The 22,842-nt window shown below is 31.5% G+C and overlaps 2 protein-coding genes across 4 annotated transcripts; both read right to left on the bottom strand.

Annotated features, from left to right (window-relative positions):
* Positions 1 to 1,155: 1,155 nt before the first annotated feature.
* Positions 1,156 to 10,393, bottom strand: LOC144842236 (alpha-N-acetylgalactosaminidase-like). 3 transcript variants are annotated; one of them, XM_078698651.1, is made up of 8 exons: positions 10,334 to 10,393; positions 9,538 to 9,723; positions 8,919 to 9,093; positions 7,850 to 8,024; positions 6,550 to 6,644; positions 5,288 to 5,449; positions 3,904 to 4,101; positions 1,156 to 2,337 (listed from the first exon to the last, which is right to left on the bottom strand). In XM_078698651.1, exons 2-8 carry the CDS (start codon positions 9,708 to 9,710, stop codon positions 2,047 to 2,049), a joined length of 1,269 nt encoding a protein of 422 aa, XP_078554777.1. In that variant the 5' UTR covers positions 9,711 to 9,723; positions 10,334 to 10,393; the 3' UTR covers positions 1,156 to 2,046. The 3 variants fall into 3 exon arrangements, with proteins under 3 accessions (XP_078554777.1, XP_078554776.1, XP_078554775.1); XM_078698650.1 differs by having other exon boundaries at positions 9,538 to 9,725; positions 10,267 to 10,373; XM_078698649.1 differs by having other exon boundaries at positions 9,538 to 9,711; positions 10,334 to 10,367.
* A 4,884-nt stretch (positions 10,394 to 15,277) lies between these two features.
* LOC144842454 (uncharacterized) lies at positions 15,278 to 18,476 on the bottom strand. Its single transcript, XM_078698899.1, has 2 exons — positions 18,377 to 18,476; positions 15,278 to 17,607 (listed from the first exon to the last, which is right to left on the bottom strand). Exon 2 carries the CDS (start codon positions 17,595 to 17,597, stop codon positions 16,524 to 16,526), a length of 1,074 nt encoding a protein of 357 aa, XP_078555025.1. The 5' UTR covers positions 17,598 to 17,607; positions 18,377 to 18,476; the 3' UTR covers positions 15,278 to 16,523.
* Between the last annotated feature and the right edge of the window lie 4,366 nt (positions 18,477 to 22,842).

Raw genomic sequence — 22,842 nt, 5'->3', positions numbered from 1 at the left:
GAAAATAATGAGAAAAACAACCGCTTGATTAGATATTGTCACCCTGTTGAAATATATGTCATTTTAATGTCTCATAATAGTTATTCACTTTGACATAATTTTGATCGAAAAAAAACCGGCAAAACATTAGTCCTATTTACCAACTTAAACGATCTATCAGCCAATGGGGTTTTGGTTGAAATTAAACGTGTATTTTGTTTTTTTATAAGTGAAATAGTTTGGTTTCGTTTTTTAAAACTACAAAATTTCTTATAAAAAGTGTGATTTTATTAGGCCTTATCTTTATTTATCATGTTTTTCACATCTTAAAAAAACTGTCATTTGACCATGTTTTAAATAGGGTATCAGCGAGATTATTTTCACTGTCGAAACATGAATATACTTGTGAAAATAATTATTCATTTGAACTTTTGGAACACATTTTATAACAAAACTCAATTTAAACAGCCCACTTATTCTCATTTAATATGCGTACTAACAACACCTATATCACGTTAGTGGGAAAAAGTAATTTTAACAAAATGTCATCCTTCGTGATTAGAGAAAACGCATTTATATAATACTCGGTGGCATTTAAATAGTTCATTTACTTGTTAAATCGATTTGCATTTCTGTAAAAACATTCAAGATTCATTTATTGGCATTTCCATTATGAAATACTGTGTGACATTTAAATAGTTCATTTACATGTTAGATCGATTTGCGTTTGTGTAAAAACATTCAAGATTTTAGTTTTGTCATATTTATACAATATAAAATACCAAGAGATAAAAATGGAAATCTGTTACAAAATGTATTACCCGTTCGTTTAAAAGAATTTGTCAATATCAATGAAAGACCCAGAAAACATGAAAAATGAATAGTTTTAATAATAAAGTTAATCACTTCCGCAGAAAAAAAAACCCAAAATAAACTGTTAACTTCAACTAAAAAGCCATTGGCTGGCAGCAATTGTTTTCCTTTAAATTACAGTTTTTACAGGTAAAGTTTATATTTAAAAAAAAAATATTTTGTTATGCTATTGCTTTTGAAATACAACAGCTATTTTGTAAATTCGCCGCGAAGATTGAATGTTATCACTGGTTTCGCGATGGAAGTACATTTGTACTAATTTAAATCAAAAAGGCATTTAAATGTAACAATGCTTTAAACGGGTATTTAGCAGGTATTAATTTATTCACCATAAAATAATATAAAAAATACATAGCAAATATTGCTGAGGGTGACCATAACAAGCTCATTTTCCGGTCACTCATGAAGCCGAGACATTACAAACAATACATGAAAACAGGACAATAAGTGCAAACATATCCAGACACGTGGAACCTAAGACAGACACATTGAAAAAAAATGATGGTGATTTATTAAACTAAATTAATTAATTCAATATGTATATCTTTAATGCAAGGTGTAGCTGGCATTACAAAAATATACTTTTGCTTAACCCGCCTCTGTCCAGCATTTATCATATTTATATGCTGTATTGTATTTTATTGTACATTTTTGTATTTAGTCGATTAATTGATTTTTGTTTGGATCAAATCCTCACAGCCTATATTTATAAGACAGACGAAAACAGAGTAAAGTTCATGCGTTAACATACACCATTTTATACATATTTATTTTAACATTTATTTATGTAGGCGTGAAGTTAAAGTTGACTTAAGTTTAAGTATTTTTCAATTTAACAATGAATTAAAGTTACCCACAAAAAATTTTATTTATTTTCTTTTGTTTATAACAAATGGTGAAAGTTTCTGTTTTTTTTTAATGAGGCCTAAAAAGGGATCAAAGGTATTGTAGGTTGATTTAGAAATATAAAATATGACTCCTCACTAACACAGGTATTAGGAAAGGGTAAGTCTACAGTATGCCAAGATACTTTACTCCCATTCCCTAATCCTTTGGATGGACTTAAAGCTGTTGGTGCTGTGTACATACATTGCAAAATAACGAAATATTTGTGTGCTGCATGGTCCTTTTAGGAGAACAGTCTTGTACTGAAGAGGACGTCCAGTATTTTATAAAAAAAATAATAATCTAAAATCACAAACCATCATGTTTGTAATTGTTTGGAAGCGAACATGATGACGCCTTAAACATCTTGACTCCATTGGCTGGTAATGTGACTTTAAATTCTTCCTCTACCTTAAAATGTCCAAAATGTTTCTTTAAAAATAGGTCTCTTAAATCATATGTATGGTTGCTAGGCAAACTCATCATTTTGAGCGAGGTTTTGAATAGTTTTTTTCCTCTTGGATTTCGATTGAAGTAAAGTATTGCAAATTCTTGATTTGATAATTCTCTTAACCAACCATCGACACCATGCCAAGAATCCTATACATAAAAATAATATAAATTTATATTTTCAACAATTTAATTACTTTTAGATTACTTTTTCAAGCTATATAATTTGTATCGGCAGTGTAGCAGAATGAGTTTTGTGAAATAATGACAGCTCCTGGTGCTACATGACTTTTCATAATATTATAAGATAAGACATTTACAGATTTTTAATGAATTTTTCAAAACCCTTCCTTTTATAGTTCTTCTTATTATTCAAATCTGTTTTCTCTCCCATCTTAATTTTATTTTATTTATATAATATAGGCAAATTGCCAAGGATAACAATAAGTAAATTCATTCACTATCCTTCTCAAAGGTGGCAATCCTGATAAGACAAACATATACACAAGATGCTCTACATTTAAACAAAGTCATATTAAAAGTCTTTGGGAGTGGAGTTGTAATTTGCCATTAGGAAAAATCCTGACATGACAGGACTTGACCATTGGATTGGTAGCCGAGCTTCATAACAATTTGAAGTACAAAAAATTAATAATCAAAACAAAAGTGTATAGCATGGTATAAACGTAGATCTTGAGTACACCAGCAGTGAAGTCAACTGATACTACATGTAAGTCAATGACGGTCATGTGTCTTCAGAAGAAGATGGCTACAAGAACAGTAGCAGTAACATGAACATCGTTAACTTAAAATTATTTTCTTATGTAAAATGGATTGCTTTTTTTAATTTATATACTTTTTTTCTTAAGAAGATAAATGCCTCAAATTTATTATATTTTATTACTAGAAAAAGTCTTGTAGAACCACAAAATGCTTGTTGCTTGCCTCACTGTCAAATAATAAGTGGGGTTACTGTCAACGTTAAGGCAAAAGTTTACATTATAAACAATAACAATGTTACACTCACTGTATTCAAACATTTTTACTAATACAAATATTATCTAAACTAAATGATAGTAAAGGTGTAGTTTTATTCAGTTTGGCCTCACATTTAGAGTAATTGGGGTTACTATAAACATTGTTCCAACAGTTTACAATTTAAAATGAACAATAAACATTTTTAACCTATATTAATTTTAAAACAAAAACATTATTTTAATGTTTTTACTAATATAAATATTATTTTAACTAAATGATAGTAAAGGTGTATCTTTCTGGTTGGCCACACATGTATACATTAATTCACATACCAAGTATCAAATGCATTATATTAAAGGATTTAAAGTACTTAAAATAAAGATAAAAGATTTAGAAAATATCACGGTTGAAGTTATATAAATCCCATGCAATAAATAACAATTTTGTAATTGTATACAGTATAAAAATCAAGTCATATATCAAACCGACACCCAATTCTCAGTACTGTACTGTATCTAGATTTATATCCCATGTATCATAGAAAAAGTTGACTAGTGTCATAGAACATTAACCGAACAATTAACCTGAACTTACATGATACAGGCATCACATATCATACAAATTAGGGGCTTTATCATAGAATTTCCCTATGATACTGAGAAAAAATTGTCGTACGTAGAGCTACATAAATAATAATTTGGTCATCATCATCATCAAACTGAGAAAAAAAAATGTTACCTTAAATATTCTTTTACCCATTTTTCCTAATGGATCTTGATCGACAGCTATGACTTCCACATTAAGAAGAACATCACGAAATTCAGGTTTGACCTTTCGTAGGTCATTACCCATCAACAGTGGAGCTGCAAGGATTGCCCATAAACCAAACTGAGCTTCACTCTGTTCTACATTCAAACCTGAACCACCAATAACCAACTATAAATAAAATTTTTATTTTTATATTATCACATTTTTTTTAAAATACCGTATTTAATCACATAAACTCCATGCTTTGAATAAAACGCCATGCTTTGAATAATCGGCATGCTTTGAATAAACGGCATGCTTTGAATAAACGTCTCTCTCTCTCTCTCTCTCCCCCTCTCTCCCCCGAATAAACGCCCCCCTCGAATAAACAATAGGGTCCTTTATTTATTTCTTCTAATAAATGCCCCGTCACATGCATATAACACATTTTAATTTGTAGAGTAGAATTCATTAATTGACATGATCTGCAATTGAACAATTTTTAATGTATTTTATCACTTCTTGGTATTAATAAATGTTGTATTTTTTCATATCTGGGGGGTATTTATTTGATTACCGTAGTGTTTATAATAAACGCTCCTGGGGCGTAGCATTTTTTCAAAAAGTGGGGCGGGGGGCGTTTATTGGAGATAAATTTTAACACCCAAAATTACCTAAACAGGCTGCTTTAAAACAGTTAAAAAGTTATTTGTTGAAAAACAAGTTTATGTGCAAGCTATATCTAGGCCATATCCCGTTTGCTAGTTATTTGAACAGCAATAAGTCCATTGCTAATGGGTGAAATACATATATTTCCCTTTAATACCAATCTAAGGCTCCTATATGAACTGGATACACATGCAGGGCGGGGCGTTTATAAGAAACAATACGGTATACATGTTACCACACCTATTCAAATAAATACAGTAACAAATCAATAGCTTTGAGAATAGCTTTGGCAGAAGCGGATGAAGCGGTCAGTTTTTCCTTCACAATAGCAACAAATGTATTGCAAAAAAAAACTGAAACTTTTTCTATAGCAAAAAAAATGTTACAAATTTGGAATGTACACTTATCAACCAAAGATGTCTAGATACAGTGCTACTTGTGTATAGTGTTGATAATAGAATGAAAAACTCCTAACATTATTCTTAGAGTGAATAAATATTGACCAAACGGTTATTTTTCCCCAACATTTATATATAGTACATTTACAACTGATTGTGTTTAGAGTTTGTACAACATTTCTCCTAGTGCCGATTGCGTGATCAAAGTAGAATTTTAACATTGAATACAGTTGCTTGTACATTCTAGATTTCAGGGAATGGGAAGCACAAACATCAGGTGGAAATACTAATTGTGGTTCTAAACTTACCATATCAGGGTCATTGAAGTGACCTGGACCAGCAGCCTCAGCGTGAGCATCCTGATTATTTGCGAAATCATCAACAATCCACAAAATGCTATTCCATGAATCTTCAATATCCATTGAATTACGCCACATATTGCAATACTTTGCAATATTATTGTAGTCGGGCTGAAAATAAGTTTTTAAAGCTCAGGTACAGGCATGAATTTTAAATATAATATTTGGTTAATTGTACATAAATCAAATATTTGTAACAGAAATCAAGACGAAAAAACATGAATTTCCCTTAATATGGCCAAATACAAAATTTAGCAAAATTCTTCCATAAAAACCAGGAAGACTTTTTTTTCAGTAGTTAGGTGGTTAACCTAATGTAATAACATGTCTGGTGACTCCCTAGAAGGTGAAAAAAGATAGTGGATATACGGTGGATAATTTTTGCTATAGCATGAAAATAAAAAGCTGAAGTTGAATAAAAATACCAGAAATGTAATATTCAAGTTATATTACCTATATTTAGTTATCTGATAACATTTTTTACCGCACCGTTTATTTTTCATAGCTTTTTAAAATGCCTCTCTATTTACAAAATTTGTGTACAAAAGAATAGAGATTTTACTGTGTAATTTGAACTATCCCCCCACTGATAAGAAAGTGCTTATTTTCAACAAGCTCGTGTAACACAAATAAAATCCCAAAAATTGTGAAACATAGGGGAAACTATAGATCGATAATTATTGGAATGTATGATCAATAGAAATGTTTTGCCCGCACCTGGCCTTTAAAAATCTGTTTAGACTTGACTATAAAAGCCAAAAATGGCAAGAAATATCTGCACATAATCAGAAACTTTACTGAATATGTTTAATACCACTGCCATAATATTGGCACAGGTTCAAGGCACACCTTGATCATATTTCTGGCGGTAGTAAAAGATCAGATCAGGCCCGATTTTTTAACATTTTGAATTGTTTTTCTTTTATAATTAGCTTTTTGATGAATTGTTTTGTAATGTATTGTGATGTTAAATATGCCATAAAAATTAAATAAAATTTTAAGAAAAATAATTAAGGATCTTAAACTGCAGATCCAGTATACACATCTGGAACACAGTGTATTTTTCAAAAAGAGTAGGCAGTTACTCTAGTGTGTATAGGCTACTTCAGACCTAAGTTGTCGTTTATCAACCATTCTACCAGTTGTGTCACACTTAAAATAGAGTAGAGTCCCAATTTGATGAAAAGAAATGAAAAATCATAATTACTTACCATTTTCTGTGTCAATTTTTCATAAAAAGGCCAACTGCACGAATATAATATATGTCTGCCAGTAGCATTTAGATATCTGTGCATGTCCATGTAACCTAAAAAGTAAGTAGATTTTTTTCAACCTATTTCAAAATTATATTTTAAAGGAGTTTATTACAGTTACAGTTAGGTACATTGATATCATCACAAAATTCACACAAACATTTTCAAACCTTTTGCATCGAATACCAAACAAATACGAATCACAACAAAATAATTTAATAAAATATTAAGGGGCCATAAAAAGTATGAGGATCATCTGCAAGTGGCTGGCCATACCCAGCGTAAAATGAGAGCGAGCAAGAAATCACAAGAACTTTGATCTGGTATTTATTCTTCTTTCCATGATGTTTTTTTATAATATCTTATATATTTCAATAAATTCTCTATGTTTATAAATATTATAATCATACTATACATTCTTGATCCAATACAAAAGTTGAAAACATTGTATTTGTTGTTTATCTACCTATCTGGTATTCGTCAAAACAAATACACTTAACTTTATGAATATGAAAAGTTTAGAAAATAATACAAAAAAATCATTAATAATTCAAGAGAAGTTAAATTAGAGGTTTGTGCCTCTTTGTCATGTCACAGATATATAATATTAGCAGCGTGTATGATTGGGACTCTACAAGTAATTTAACAATAATGCTGCACTATGCCCTAAAGTAATAGTACATACAAGGCAATCTAACTACAGGACACTGAGCTCGCCTTGCAAAGATGATCTTATGTCTGGCTGCGATAAATACCAACAGTACTGTACTGTACATATTCTCTGCGATGTGCGATGTCTGTTAAGGGGCGTAGTGCTGATCGTGTCGCATCCACAGATATACCCTTTGAACTCCGGAGCTCAGAATCCTGTTGTTAGATTGCCTCGACTCATTAATGATGAATATTGAATAGGCTGGCACTATTTTAACTTACAGGTGGACCAATTTTAATGTGTTAATTTTTTAAAGCTAGTTTTACCTTTTATACATATTTATATATTTTTATCAAATTTTGTAAAATACTACTTTTCAGCCTTTTGGCTGCCATTGTATTTTGATGTCTTTTTATGAATAAATATACCTGAATACTTGATACAGAGTAGGACACAAGCACATACACAACAAGTAATTTGACCAATCATAAGCAACAGATCATTCAATCTGTCACTTCTGCTTGGTCAAATTACTTAGCAATGTTCATGCATCCTAGTGAGAATCAAGCTTTTGTTGCAAATAAATTCAACATTGATTTACTGTACCATCAGGTATAAGCTCAACGGGTGTAAAACAGCCATCCATCTTCAGCATATCTACTTCCCATTCTGCAAATGTTTTTGCATCAATTTCCAGGAAGTCTTGACTGCCAGGATAACCCATACAAGTGGTCTTTCCAAAGGTATTATAGATACCTAACTTTAAGCCATGATCGTGAACCTATAAAACAAATAAAATATATACTTACAGATGAGCAATTTAATAATTCCAGATAAATTGGGAAAGACTACACACTAGTAGTTCTATATTTGACTTTTAAAGATATACAGTTCAGAAAAAATAATTGTTTGAAATTTTTTGTTGAATATGCTATTTTAATGTCACATTGGATCTAAAAAAAAATTATTTACCTGTAAAAACTGTAATTTAAAGCAAAAAATAGTCCAAAAAATAGTCCAAAAAAAAAAATGTGTTTTTGGTTGGATTTAACTGATTTATTTTGTCCTTGCAAGTGATTAGCTACAAAGTAGCCTATTCAAAGTTTGATGTTATTAATTTTTATTATTTTTATGTTTTTGAGGGACATCTTTATGAATTAGTAATAATAGGTCGCTTCTTCTTATTTTTAGCCCATGTCTGTCACTTGTTCCAGGACAATTACCTCCTAAACAACCACATTGGTCCTGATCCCACCGAATCACAGTACACTTAAGGAACACTACTGTATGCCTAGGAAAACTACTAATTTCAGAAAACCAACGGAAGTAAGCTAAATAAGCTTTTTGGGCTATCCTGGAAATTGTTTTATAAATGTGTTTATTTATAAAGTCAGTAATTAATGTTATCACTTTGTATGTATCTTTTATTATAATGATTTTCCAAATAAATTCAAATCATATCCCTTACGACAACTACGATTTAATAAAGACAAGAAATACAATAACCCCTACATACCCAACTAAACAAATCAAACTCACCCAGACTAGTAATCGTCCAGATACCCCAGGAATATTACCCCAGGACAACTATTTTGTTTTGGGGGTAATTTTCCAATGAGTTAATTGGCTGGAATGTAATTGTCCAAGGGGTTGAATTGCCATCTTATCTACTTACATAATTTGCAATTCCCTGTATACCATTGGGAAAACGTTCAGGATCCGGGAAAAGCCTCTGATGTTGGTCACGCTTACGAGACATCCAACAATCGTCAATATTTACATACTCATAGCCCACATCATGATAACCATCAGAAATTAATATATCGGCCATTTCTTTGAACAGCTCCTCTCTAAAATATACAGAAGAGAATGATTATAGTTAAAATTAACAGAGACAAATTTACTAGCATGATAATAGGTCGTTGAAAAGCTTAGGGCTTATGTACTCATCACATGTCATACAAGAGTTCTTTGGTGCTGAGACATGGGGATCCAATACAGAAAAAAAAATGGTTGGAACAGAATGAAATTTAAAAAAAAAACATGTTTGCAAGGAATGTTGGTCCAATGATCAATCATTAGGAGATATAAAGATATTCAACGTTGCACAGCATTAATGACGACCTTACACAAATGTGTAGGTTCTAAAGGCAACAAAAAGCATTGATACAAAGTGTGAGAAAGAACTATAAAAACATCAAAAAATACTGGATTATTGTATGCGATGTACATGGATGATGGATGATGATGCTATTTCTGGTACATAATACAATTGAATGAATACATTAACAAACCTCAGACAATTTTTTGGATCATTTACACAATCAATTTTGCATCTGAATGTACCCCATGAAAGCCAGCCCATCGGAGGAGTACGTGCAAGTCCATTTTCCAGGCAATATACCCTCTGCGAGAGTAAACTGGTAATTGATAACACAGTCAATAGCTGAAGAGTTATCGTATTCATACTGTCAATCAATCTGTAAATCAAATGTTATAAAATAGATTAGTTTAAAGACCACTGGTCACTGGTGGCCGTATTCACTGGTGGTAATGAATGGGAGGTATTATATTAGACATTGGAAATTCTTATTTCATTTGTAAAGTTTGAAAAGAAATTGCAAAAAATGTGTTTATTGATGATAACATTTGGAAAGTGAGATTTATTGCAAACTCCTAAAAAAATGCAAATTGGGCACTACTACAGACTACACAGTCTACTACTACAGACAGTATCGCACAACACCAAAAATATCTTCGATCTCTCACACTCTCAAACATCACATTATTAGGCTTAGGCTAGCTAGGCTATATATATGGCCCTAGGCCTAACATTAACAGTAACATGTCCAGGCCAGGTGCTAGGCCTAGTTAGTAGGCTAGGTAGGCGGCCATAGAGGACTAGCTAGGTAGGCTAGGCCTCCTCTAGCTATTAATATGTAGGGCTAGGGCCTAGCTTATCTATGCAGTTTTCACTCCAATCTCCACATAAAATTAGGCAATATTTTCAAAAAAACTTTCCTATATTCCCGGTATATATATATATATATGGATTAAACACAATAATGGATAGTTTTCAGTTTTTATTACAATAATAACAATCACGTTTATGATCAAAATCGTGTCAGATGTTGTGGCCATAGAACATGTTCTACTTTTTCTATCAAAGAAAATATCACAACATTGAGTAATCTACAAATTTATAACAGAGCGTGGATGCCCGCCCTCATGAGGGCGGATGTATACAGGGACTAAAGAAGACTTGATTTCAATAGATATTTTTCATTATAAACCTGATTTTAATCGTATCCTAATCATTATCACTGTGCGCTAGTACAACTCAAATGGGATAGTAGGATACAGTCGTACTTCTTCTTGCTGATTTTTAATTGTTATTATTCATTATTACTGTGCGCGAGTGCATTCGAAATATGTTTGAGTATAATTTTATTTATTTTTTCATAAATTTTCTCATTTTACATTAATTAGTTCTAGCAAACAGTACCGAGTATTCCTGGCTTTAATATTAGGCAGGTTTTCAGTACATATTCATAATAACAACAATAATAGTGAGATAAAAATATGAAATATGAGATAGTAGTTGATGGTGACCAAAAATGAAATACGTGGTCTACAAAAAAAAAGAGGTTTATGAAAAAACTCTAATGTCTATAGACATTCTATATAAGGTCTATAAAAAATTAAATCGATGTAAGTGGCCAGATTGAGAATTGTTGAAGATTAGTACTCCATCAGATCTCCACGTTACACTTACGTCATTCTCTCTCATTGGTAATTCATTGTGTAGCACTTACCATTGCGGAACTCTGAATTTGCTTTGTCAATTTAGGTTTGTATAGAAGGATCTTCCAGAAGACATCGAATCTGACTGTCAACGCTAAATGTTACGAAATACGTCTTGCTTTCTGCTATGCTTTCATCATAGTTGATTATTATTCCACCAAGGTCTAGTAGCCGTCGGAACATACGTAGCCATTACACATGTTGCAATCATGTGACTTTGGCGTTTCAAATACTCTATTAACATGTTTGTTAAACATTATACTGTACTTCGATAAAGGGAATGGTGCATCTGTTGGAATGTGAAAGCGAATCAGTTGAAGCACACCGTCTAATATAACGCTTCCTGGACAACCCAAACGAAGAAAATGTGCCATGATAAGCAACTTGCAAGCTCTCTTTCTTGGTTACTTGCACATTTGGATAGAGCAATTCATCCCTAATATAAAAGAAAGGTCAATTGATTAACTTATGTCGATATTAGATTATCTGTAATTTTTTAGTTATATTTTGAATGATTGTTAAAAATTATAAAGGTCGCCCTCAATCTTTGTATTTTAAGGAACCCTTAATATAATACACATAAAGGCAGATTTCAATAATGCCTCAATAATAGCATAACGCAGAGGCTGGAGACCCCTGGTTTTTTACAATCTAAGGGGCCCTCAGCACTGGGGACAACTGGTCATGAAGAACCACCGTTGTGGCAAATTCAGTGGCCGTTGTGCTACTATTTGCAATATTTTGAATGAGTCTCCCATTTTCCATAAAGATGTAATTTTTCCCAAAAAAATACAAAAAAAAGTTACCATTTAAGCTCTGATACTAGAAGCCCCTTTTTGTTCACTACTAAGGCAACAGGTAATTTTATAAACGATACACAGTGGCATGTGTCACGTTTGAAAAGCCCAGGTGTTTAATATATTTTGTTTGGACGTATTTTGCATTATAGCACACCCTGTATGGGATGCATACAGAACAAGTAAAACCATTCTCATTAATCATGATAAGATTAGTGCAACATCCACATGTAGGCCCACTGATCAACGTTTTTCTGTTTAACATCCAGTGAATTATCTGGTCAACACCGACACCACCACCAGCCTATGGTTGAACAACATGAACTGAATTCATAAGCCTAATCCCCTGCTAGGATTACGTATTTTATTTAGCGACCTCAGAGATTATTTGCATTTTTTTTCATTGTAGAAACATGCTTGAAAATAAGTTTTTGTTTGGCATACTCTACTTTAAAGCCGCTGTGTGGTTAGCCTACTTTAGTTTACCTTAACAATCATCATAATCTTCTGGTCAGCTGTTATTTCGTATCTTATGAATAATAGGATTTTCACATTAGCTATCAACATGTTGTCAAGATGCCAAATTTACTTTTATCTACATATCATCATACCTACTTACACACACAGTAGTAGGCCTACATGTATTAAAAGGTATGAATGAATTGAATAAAGATAAATACCAACGCTGTTTTCAATGGCACACAAAGCCATTGTGTATTCTATAGTATTGTATTATTACTGTACCAGTTGGTTATAGGTTCTAAAAGTACAGCAGAGACGAATTTAGGATTTTGAATTGAAAATGGTGGAAGATGGCCTAATCATACAGATTTTCTAACGAGGAAAATGACGTGGTTATAGGGCTAATGAATAACACTGTATTAATGTCACATTTGTCACACTGAATAATTACACATTAATCACTAATTTAATTAGTGCATTAATTGATGTTGTAGTTTTGAAAAACAAAAACAAATTTGAAAAATAATTAAAAAAAGAATTTTCAGTTGTGAAAAGACAGTTTGCTGTATACGCCACGTATATTTAGTTCTGAAAAGAACTGTTGTGTTTCCCGATGTCGATCAATATACTTATATTACATCAGTATATTGATCGAAATGTTGACCAACAGATCTTATCAGAACTAAATATGTGTGGCGTACAACAAACTTCGACTAATATGAATTTTTACTTGAAGTGAATATATCTCTAGCACCGCCCCCGCACTCCCCCCCCCCCCAACTCACAAAAAAGCTTGTTCCCCACTATTTTCCATTAGTCAAATTCAAATTGTATACATAGTGCTAATTTGTTGTTTTCTTTAGTCTAGTTTTGTGACCTTCTCATGCATTCCATCAGACCATATTCTGTGAATTGTTATTTTGGTGGCATAACAAGTACGAAGTCATTTTTATTAAAAGGTGACGTGATGCATGCAAGTCTTTAAAGGAAAATCACAGAAATTATATTTCATTATACACGATTATTGTAGCTTATATTGTGATATTGAGGTTAGATATGCAAAAAATTGTAAAGTCCTTTGTTTTCGCTTCAGTTCATTTTCATCATGATATATTTTACGAAAGCTTTTATCTTTTGTGAAATTAAGATTACAGGAAAGTACGTGTAGTCTTAAATAAAATTTCTTTTTGAACAACCAAAAAATAGTATAAGCGAACTTACAGTACGTTTCGAAACAGGTTTCATTATACCTATTCCACAACCAGATGAAATTCTTCCAACATACGTGTAGTCTGCTGATAAGAAAGTAAATCATGTAACAAAAATAAAATCCCAAAACTTATGAAACATAGGGAAATTATAGATCGATAAATTGGAATGTATGATCAATATAATTTTGTCCTGCACCTGTGGGATTATTCACCAATCACACTTAGGTAAGTTATTTCCTTTAAATATTAAGTATTGCACTTAAATCAAAATATTTAAGTATTTCCATTAAATTGTATTAATTAAAGGATCTTTCCCTTAGCCTAAGTGTGAATTGGGAATATGGCCACTGGCCAATAAAAGATGATACTCAAATTCACTATGTGTCACTGCTGACTGGGACGTCCCATAGAAAGTAATGAGTTCGTTGCGTGACAACTCTTTTTGTTCCATTACTGTTTGTACTGTTCATTTATGAGTGAAATCCAGATTAAATTGAAAATCACTTTATACCTGTTATGACACCTAGCTATAACTATTTTTCTACGGTAGTGCCTAATCAACTGAGGACCTATTATTACTTACGCCATACCGTGCTTACGCTGTACAAAGAGAGAATTAGGCCCACAGCTGAATTCATGCATGTCATTACGGTGGCCTATAAGTGTCACGGCAACTTTCAAAAAATATCACGGCAATTTTTTCAAAAAAAGCCACGGCAATTTGAAAAAAGCCACGGCAATTTGAAAAAAGCCACGGCAATTTGAAAAAAGCCACGGCAATTTGAAAAAAGCCACGGCAAATTAAAAATAAAACATCACGGCAAATTAAAAATAAAACATCGCGGCAATTTAACAAAAATACCACGGCAACTTAAAAATGAAACATTTTTCTGAGGTAAGTAATTATTTGTGCATTGATGTAAATATTATATTTATTTATTTAACTGCAGCAGTTTACGTGTTTATTGCACTCTTCTTGAACTTTCTAGCGGGCTAGACCATAGGCCTTATTACAAGGTAGGCCTAGGCCCTATAACATTCTACAATGTTTTAATATATTTACAGTAATCTGTTTTTTATATAACAAGTTTTTTTTACAGTAGACCTAGCTACTACTGTAGGCCTAAGGCTTAGGCCTTAGGCTAGTAGTGGGCATAGCTAGGCCTAGTGCAATAAACACGTAAATGCTGCAGTTAAATAAATTAATATAATAATATTTACTTCAATGCACAAATAATTACTTACCTCAGAAAAAATCGAAGATTCCAAAGGTTTCACTTCCGCCGTGGTAACTCACTTCCGCCGTGGCATTCTGTAATTTGCCGTGGTGTTTCATTACTAATTTGCCGTGGTGTTTCAATACTAATTTGCCGTGGTGTTTTATTTTTAAGTTGCCGTGGTATTTTTGTTCAATTGCCGCGATGTTTTATTTTTAATTTGCCGTGATGTTTTATTTTTAATTTGCCGTGGCTTTTTTCAAATTGCCGTGGCTTTTTTCAAATTGCCGTGGCTTTTTTCAAATTGCCGTGGCTTTTTTTGAAAAAATTGCCGTGATATTTTTTGAAAGTTGCCGTGACACTTATAGGCCACCGTATGTCATAGATATCATACACACTGACTTGTAGTTAACAAACTGGATACGAGTTATGATATAACATTTATTGCAAATTTTCTTCATACTATCAAATATACCCGTCCCAGAGCGGGTTTCAAAAGTAGTTAATCATTTATCAGATTCATACTCGGCCTATATCCTCAAGATTAATTTACCAGCTCTGATTGAATAAACCCATGTTTCAGCTTGTCCAGAGCAATTTGAAATTGTTGAGGTTTGAAAACCCTGTGACCCCTAGTCACTGAATAAACCCGGACAGACAGACAGATTTGGTAAATTATAGTAAGATAAATACAAATCAAATTGAAATTTAACATTAGAAAAACAGTAATATTAAAAACGTACTAATCAGGAAAAAGATGCATGCAGTAAAATTGTTATAGATTAGGTCTCATTTCTTAATTTTATTTTAATGTTAATCTCACTGGTATATCAAATTATTGAAATATTAAATTACTATACAATTATTATTTAAAAAATCTAAAATTTAAAAATATTTATTTACAGAACTAATTACAAAACTATAAACAATTCAACAAGCCCTAAATACTGATTATTTTCTATTTTTCTAGCCTACTTTGTACCAAGTTCGCTCAATATTAACTTCATCACAGTTTTGGCAGATTATAATTCCAGACGACAACCAACAGCACAATTATTGTTCTGTAGGTCCTACAGTAGATCGTTGCAAATCGTAAACGCCTTAATGATTGCCTAATGAGGAGTGGCAATTATGGGGATTCGTTAGACCATTTTGCTGACAAGTGGTATTGTCCCTACTGTGTAGGTTTACTGAATCGTGAAAGCTATTTACATTTCTTTTGGACCCTCATTTGAACCTAACCATTGGTTTTGTTGTGTGTCAGTTAGCAAACTGAAATACATACATCTTAATCTTAAATATATTTACAGACACACTTTGCCATTTAGACCCACAACCTTTGGTTTATAAGCTTTACTTTTCATTTGTATGGGGATTTTCTGAGTTCGTGCCATGCCATGTGAAGTGATAGATTGTTGTGATGTAGCATATTTTGTGTTAAGTTGCAGAGGAAATGTGCAATGGTGTCAATTATCTTCGTTGTTTTCACTTACATGTATTTCTTGTATTGCAGAATCTAGATAAAATGTCAATAAGATCTTAGATCTTATTTAGTGTAAAGCAAATTTCTGATATTATTATCTCCACATCTTAACATCAGTGTTGTGACAGCTTTTACAAAGACCGTGATTTCAGAATCCTGCATAGAGTTTGGAATCACCTAATTGGATTGTAGAAGCAATGCTTTAATGATAAAAACACTGTTCCATAGAAGTTGAAGAATTGACAAACCGCTTTCCAAATATGAATTCTCATAAACATGGTACAGAACTATCCTTCTCAATCTAGATTACAATTTTGGAGTGCTTTCGATTAAAATGTTTAAATTATTTAGTTCTGGTAACGGTTGTGTCTTTTCAGTCATTTCACCTTTATTTGCTTCAATGTTTTCATAGTAATTCATATATCTGTCTTTTTCTTGATTTTGATTTTCTTCACTTTGAACATTAGTAGTATTAACATTACTAAATCTTGTTTCTTTGCTTATCTTACACAGAACAAATAGGCAACTGAAAAAGACAACAAAGAATATTATACCGCCAGTTATTAGGTAAATTTTGAGTTTTGTACCATCTGTTGAATTGCTTGTGTCTGTTGTTTGTTGCTGTTTTCTAACACTTAATTCGGTCTCTGCTGTTGATGTTACAATATATGCAGATGTGTAGTTCATAGTACACGAAAACACACCCCCATCTGTTTTCTCAACATTGCGAACTGTTAACATTTGTGTTATTTCTATATTTGAACTGTATGAAGCTCCATGGACACTGTACTTTGATGCATCAACTAACACTGTATCATTTTCAACGATAATTATATCATCCTTTTTCCACACCATCCAATGTTCTGTAACTGCTTCAATTGGCGATAAATTTGCAACACAAGAGAATACAATAGAATTTGTTCCTTCGTCAATGGTGACCATTTTGGGGGACAGTGTTATTGCTGGATCATTGACTGTCAACTCTGATGATGATGAAGATGTTACAAAATATACATCTAATGATTGTAAAATGCAGGAGAATACACCACTGTCAGTTTTATCGACATTGTAAATTGTTAAAGTTTGTGTTATTTCTATGGTTGATAAATATGACATTCCTTCAACTCTGTACTTTGTTGCATCAACTAACACTGTACCATTTTTAACTATATCGATTTCATCTTTTCTCCACACCATCCAGTGTTTTGTAACTGCCTCAAATGGGGATAAATTTGCAACACAAGTGAAAACAATACTTGCTGTTCCTACTTCAACAGCGACATTTTCAGGTGACAATGTTGTCGTTGATCCTGAAGTGTATTGTGACCAGATGACAACTACCAAAAACGCTTCTACTGAGAAGAAGACTGTTGTCAGCATCTTGTAGATTCTGAAAGAAAGATTTTATTAGCAATTTATTATCACATTTGTCAATAGAATCAGCAGCATAAACTCTGTGGGATTTAGTGGGTATTAAAAAATTAATTAAATTATATTTTCAAATAATGGCTTGTATTTAATTTCTTGGAAATTTTTTACTATACTTGAAGTGTATTAGTGCACCTTTCAGTACTTTTTCTTTCATACAGTGGGAACATAATTTTTATAGTGTATTAATGTCATTTTCATATATTGTACAATACATCATAACTTATGTTGCTATGAGACACACACATACATTAAATAAAAACAATGGCAAGTAACATTCTCTCAAAAAATAAATACATTAATGTAATTTGCATTCTCAACATGTCTTCCGTCTCAAAGTGATTTTGAGTTACCTTTGTTTTATTAATAATATGATATTGAAATACTTAGTCTGTAATAGTCATGGATATATGTAAAATCAGTGCCGGTCAACGTTGTTACATAGAGATACTGTAATACAGTGGTCGAATAATATCCATATGTTTTTTGTTCTGTTGGCGGTACAGTATGGAACATAATACAGTATTTAGAGGGTTAAGATCAACATGCCTTAAACGCCCTGTATAAGCTAATAGCATGGCAAGCAATGGCGTGTAGTTAACAAAAAGGGGTTATGTATTAGTCACACCCTCTTGAAAAAAAACTACTTGAAAAGTCTATAGGTGGAGGTCCACAATAACACTGACAACTCAAGCATACTATTACATTTTCTTGAAGTTTATTTTACTTACCTGTTGTTCGATATTTCTTGCTAATTTACTTCATCCACTACCCCTAAGATCTGGTATCATTTACAAGCAGGTTCCTACCTGTTTGCAAAACTGTTCTTTTCATCGAGTTGTTTACATTTGATATCTTTTGTGTATGGTTTTATACATGAGTTGACTCTATGACTGATTACACAATAAAGGTATTCAGCCAATGAGGTTATTGTATAATAGGTATTGTCACTGATCTCTCTTCTTTTCATGGCCATAAATGTTCAACAACGCATTTATTATTTAGCTTTAAAGAAGAAGAATGAATCGTAAATGTGTGTATCACACCATCCTTATTTTACAGTTATTTTTATGGAAAATTTTTTGAATTGTTTTCAAATGTTTATCTACCCTCTCCAATTTAATTTTATATCTTGAATCTATTAATTAGTACAATTCCTGTCAAGCATTTTTTCAAGTATAAATACTTAAATATATTTTGTATGTAGGCCTAAGTTTGTTTGTTTTCTATGCATGATAACTTTCAAAATTTTTTTTGCTGACGTCAAATGCTTATTAAAAAAATTTCTAATATTCAAAGAATAAATGTTTATGAGTGCAATGGTACAAATAATGTCATGTCATCTTTTACTGAATAAAATTATTTTTTCCATTGTACGAATATAAAACATTTATATTTATTTATTCATTCATTTCACTTACTTTTAACGAGAGGCTAGGTCAAGGCTTAAACGGTTTATTTAATATCATGTGAATATAGGCTACTTTCCTTTTTTTGTAATTGACATCATACAACGTGCCTGGTACATTTTTCAGCAAGTCACAAGTTAAAATGTGCCAGGTACACATCTAAACATTTTAAAGGCTTAGATGAGCATTATGATTTAGAAATCTATCTATGCCTATTCCACCTATATGTCTTACACACCTAATAATATCTTATTTAGCTTATATAATTAATTAATTAATTAATACTCCCAATCGCAGTTCAGCATATCTCTATTTTACAAAAAGCATTTTTTAAAACAATCGATGTCATTACGGTCAAACAGTGCATTGAACTAGTTTAAAGTGTAATAAGTTGAAAATGGTAAAGTTAGGTTTGTGGTAGGCCTACACCATGTGTTTCCAAAAGGAAAGTATGGTTAGGAAAAGAAAAATTATGGTTGTAGCGTACCATTATCCGAAACTTTGAGACATTTCTATATTTTAATTCCTTTTTAGAAAACCTGTATTTTGTACTGTAAACGTTATTAGTGTTTTATAGTCATGCAAACATATTGTAGTTGAGCATCGTTATCATGCATTGTGAATTAGTACAGTTAAGCTGATCCTTCACAAAGGTCTAATAAACAATAGTTTTATTATTCGAGTATTTCAGCAAAATACCACAGAAATAGCTAAAAGAACTGGTTATCAATATACACAACCAGTGTTACACAAAGAATAAAAACTAAAAGATCTAGGCACCAAGACTTGTCATCAATACTCTCTAATTTGACAATAGGTTCTTATGTAGTATTCGATGTAATGTGTAATTATAACAAAAAAAGCAATCAGAGAGTTACAAGCTCCGCCATGAGTAGGCCTATATAGCAAGAGATGATCAAGAATCGTGATAAAGATCCGTCGTATTGTTTTGACGTGCGGATTGAAATTATTGAAATAATAAAAAGTGGTCCAAAATTGGGATCCTGGTCCGGATTGTCCGTGACCACATTATATATCTGTGGTTTCAATTTGATAAAGAAATAACCTTTTGAGTAATCCTGCTAACTAACAAACATATAAACACACAAACACACGCGATCGACGAAATAACCTCTCGCCATTCTGGCACTTGTAATAATGTATTTATTTTCCATACAACAAACAGTAAATATAACATAATGATATTTCTTAACTTCTTATTGAATTTGAGTGAATTGAGTTTCCTATATTTAATTTATTGAACATTGTGTTACGGTGCCTACTATAAACTAATGGCAAATTGACCCGATGTAGTATTTTTCCTTTAGATTAGTAATATATTTCCCTTACATTTCTTTCTGGTATCATATGGATGGGGTACTAGGTGTATGTGACATATTGTGTAAGTACCCTGAACAGATTTTGTTTGTAAAATTTTATTTTTTATTTCCTTCTCTAAATTAGTATTTAGGCCTATCGTATCTGTTATTTACTTTATTTTTTATTTAACATATGTTTCACCTTTTTTGTTATGGTAACGAAAAGTTATTATATACTTTTGTGTGCCATTGACGTTAAGTATAAGAATATGTTTGTTGTAAAAAGGGAGTTTTTGATCCGCGTCTATAGAGGTACCGTATTGTATTATATTACTCAATGCGGATATTTCTTAAATCTCTCTCTTTTTAAGCTGTCATATTATTGTTTAATATTTGAGCCACAGAATTAGTGGTTTTGGGTGATTACAATAGATATAATTCGTGCATCTGCTTGCAGTCTTTACCTGCAGTTCAGCCTTATCCTGCAATAAGGGAAATATTTAATTAAGCCGAATTTATATAAAATCCATTAAGCTGAAGTGGTTTGCTCATTTTTAATCCCTTTTAAGGTTGAGTAAGTCGATATTTACCAGTTATTTTGACTATTGTAGGCCTAGATTGTAAAATTAACAATTGTACAATAAGGTTTCGATTGTTCTCTTAGTGTAAAGTACAATTACGTCAGAGTAGAGCAAACATTATGACGAATTAAAACACATCGAAATTGTCAACGGACAAAATTAGGAACACTAGTTGAAAAATAAATTTGAATATTCAGATTCAGATTAAACAAGATATGTATATGTGATATATTGTACACGTTATTTATTCATTAAAATATGTATATTAAAATTAATGTGGTATTGTTGTTATTTTTGTTGTCTTTCACAATTTTAGTAATTTTTCTTTTATTATTTAATACTAATATCGGACGTAAAATGTTTTTAATCAATTCATGCGTTGTTTAAATTTAAGTGACATACCACCAATGTCTACTATTATTGTTGCCAATATCCGTATTTTCACAATTTTAGTAATTTTTCTTTTATTATTTAATACTAATATCGGACGTAAAATGTTTTTAATCAATTCATGCGTTGTTTAAATTTAAGTGACATACCACCAATGTCTACTATTATTGTTGCCAATATCCGTAGGTTTTCATTCCGCCCTCTATGGTTTCATTTATTTTTATAGCGCCCTCTTTAGTTTATTTTCCCAAATTGGTTTGTAATAGTAACGAAATTCCACTTTTTATGATGATAAAGTAGTAAGTGGATTTGTAAATTACTCTTCTAGTGGAATTAAAAACAATGTTTCTGTTACAATATTATATTTTACTTAGGCCTATGTAAGTGAATCAATTTATATGACTTTTCGAAATAATAACATTTTTAGAATTCCTGTTATCACAGTCATTTATATGTGATTCGAAGTGGTGATTGTCGTGTGACATAAAATATGCATTGAAGCAAACAAAAGGGATTATCTAACAAAAATAGTGCATGTATTGTAACGGTAAGAACTTTGCAAAGTTATTGAATTGAGTTCGATTTTTGAATATATATACAGTATTATTTTTTGTTTTTGCAGATTTGGTAAAAGCAACAAACCAGTATTTTGATCTTTAGTGTTAGATCTACATTTCTGCTGTTTATATTTCGTATGCATTCGGTATGGGTATAAAACCAAAAAATGTACACTGATAATAGATACGGATGAACCGCTGAATTCTATAGAAAATAATAATATATTTAAAAAGAAATTATTTTGAATTTGTTTAGTTCTTATTTGTGATACAGTATTATATCGATGATAATAATTTTTTTTCCTATGCTACATTTTTCAAGTTGATGATCAAACAATCTATTGTGAAAAGTATTTTGACTTTGTTGTCTTTCACAATTTTAGTAATTTTTCTTTTATTATTTAATACTAATATCGGACGTAAAATGTTTTTAATCAATTCATGCGTTGTTTAAATTTAAGTGACATACCACCAATGTCTACTATTATTGTTGCCAATATCCGTAGGTTTTCATTCCGCCCTCTATGGTTTCATTTATTTTTATAGTTTAGTTTATTTTCCCAAATTGGTTTGTAATAGTAACGAAATTCCACTTTTTATGATGATAAAGTAGTAAGTGGATTTGTAAATTACTCTTCTAGTGGAATTAAAAACAATGTTTCTGTTACAATATTATATTTTACTTAGGCCTATGTAAGTGAATCAATTTATATGACTTTTCGAAATAATAACATTTTTAGAATTCCTGTTATCACAGTCATTTATATGTGATTCGAAGTGGTGATTGTCGTGTGACATAAAATATGCATTGAAGCAAACAAAAGGGATTATCTAACAAAAATAGTGCATGTATTGTAACGGTAAGAACTTTGCAAAGTTATTCCATGCATGAAGATTTTTCAAGAGATTTATATTCTGTCTAGGTCTTTTATCGAGACAGA

This window comes from Antedon bifida, chromosome 5, assembly GCF_963402885.1.
Source record: "Antedon bifida chromosome 5, ecAntBifi1.1, whole genome shotgun sequence".
Taxonomy (NCBI): domain Eukaryota; kingdom Metazoa; phylum Echinodermata; class Crinoidea; order Comatulida; family Antedonidae; genus Antedon; species Antedon bifida.
Note: the sequence above shows the minus strand (reverse complement) of the source record. Positions and strands in the feature narration are given on the sequence as shown.

What these genes read in the sequence shown, in the direction of transcription:
- LOC144842236 (XM_078698651.1), bottom strand. Translation starts at nt 9,710, where the DNA reads ATGAATACGATAACTCTTCAGCTATTGACTGTGTTATCAATTACCAGT. An exon ending in ACTTCAATGACCCTGATATG is followed by an intron (nt 4,102 to 5,287) that starts GTAAGTTTAGAA and finishes TTTTATTTATAG; the next exon opens with TTGGTTATTGGTGGTTCAGG. An exon ending in TGGGTAAAAGAATATTTAAG is followed by an intron (nt 2,338 to 3,903) that starts GTAACATTTTTT and finishes TTTTATGTATAG; the next exon opens with GATTCTTGGCATGGTGTCGA.
- LOC144842454 (XM_078698899.1), bottom strand. Translation starts at nt 17,597, where the DNA reads ATGCTGACAACAGTCTTCTTCTCAGTAGAAGCGTTTTTGGTAGTTGTC.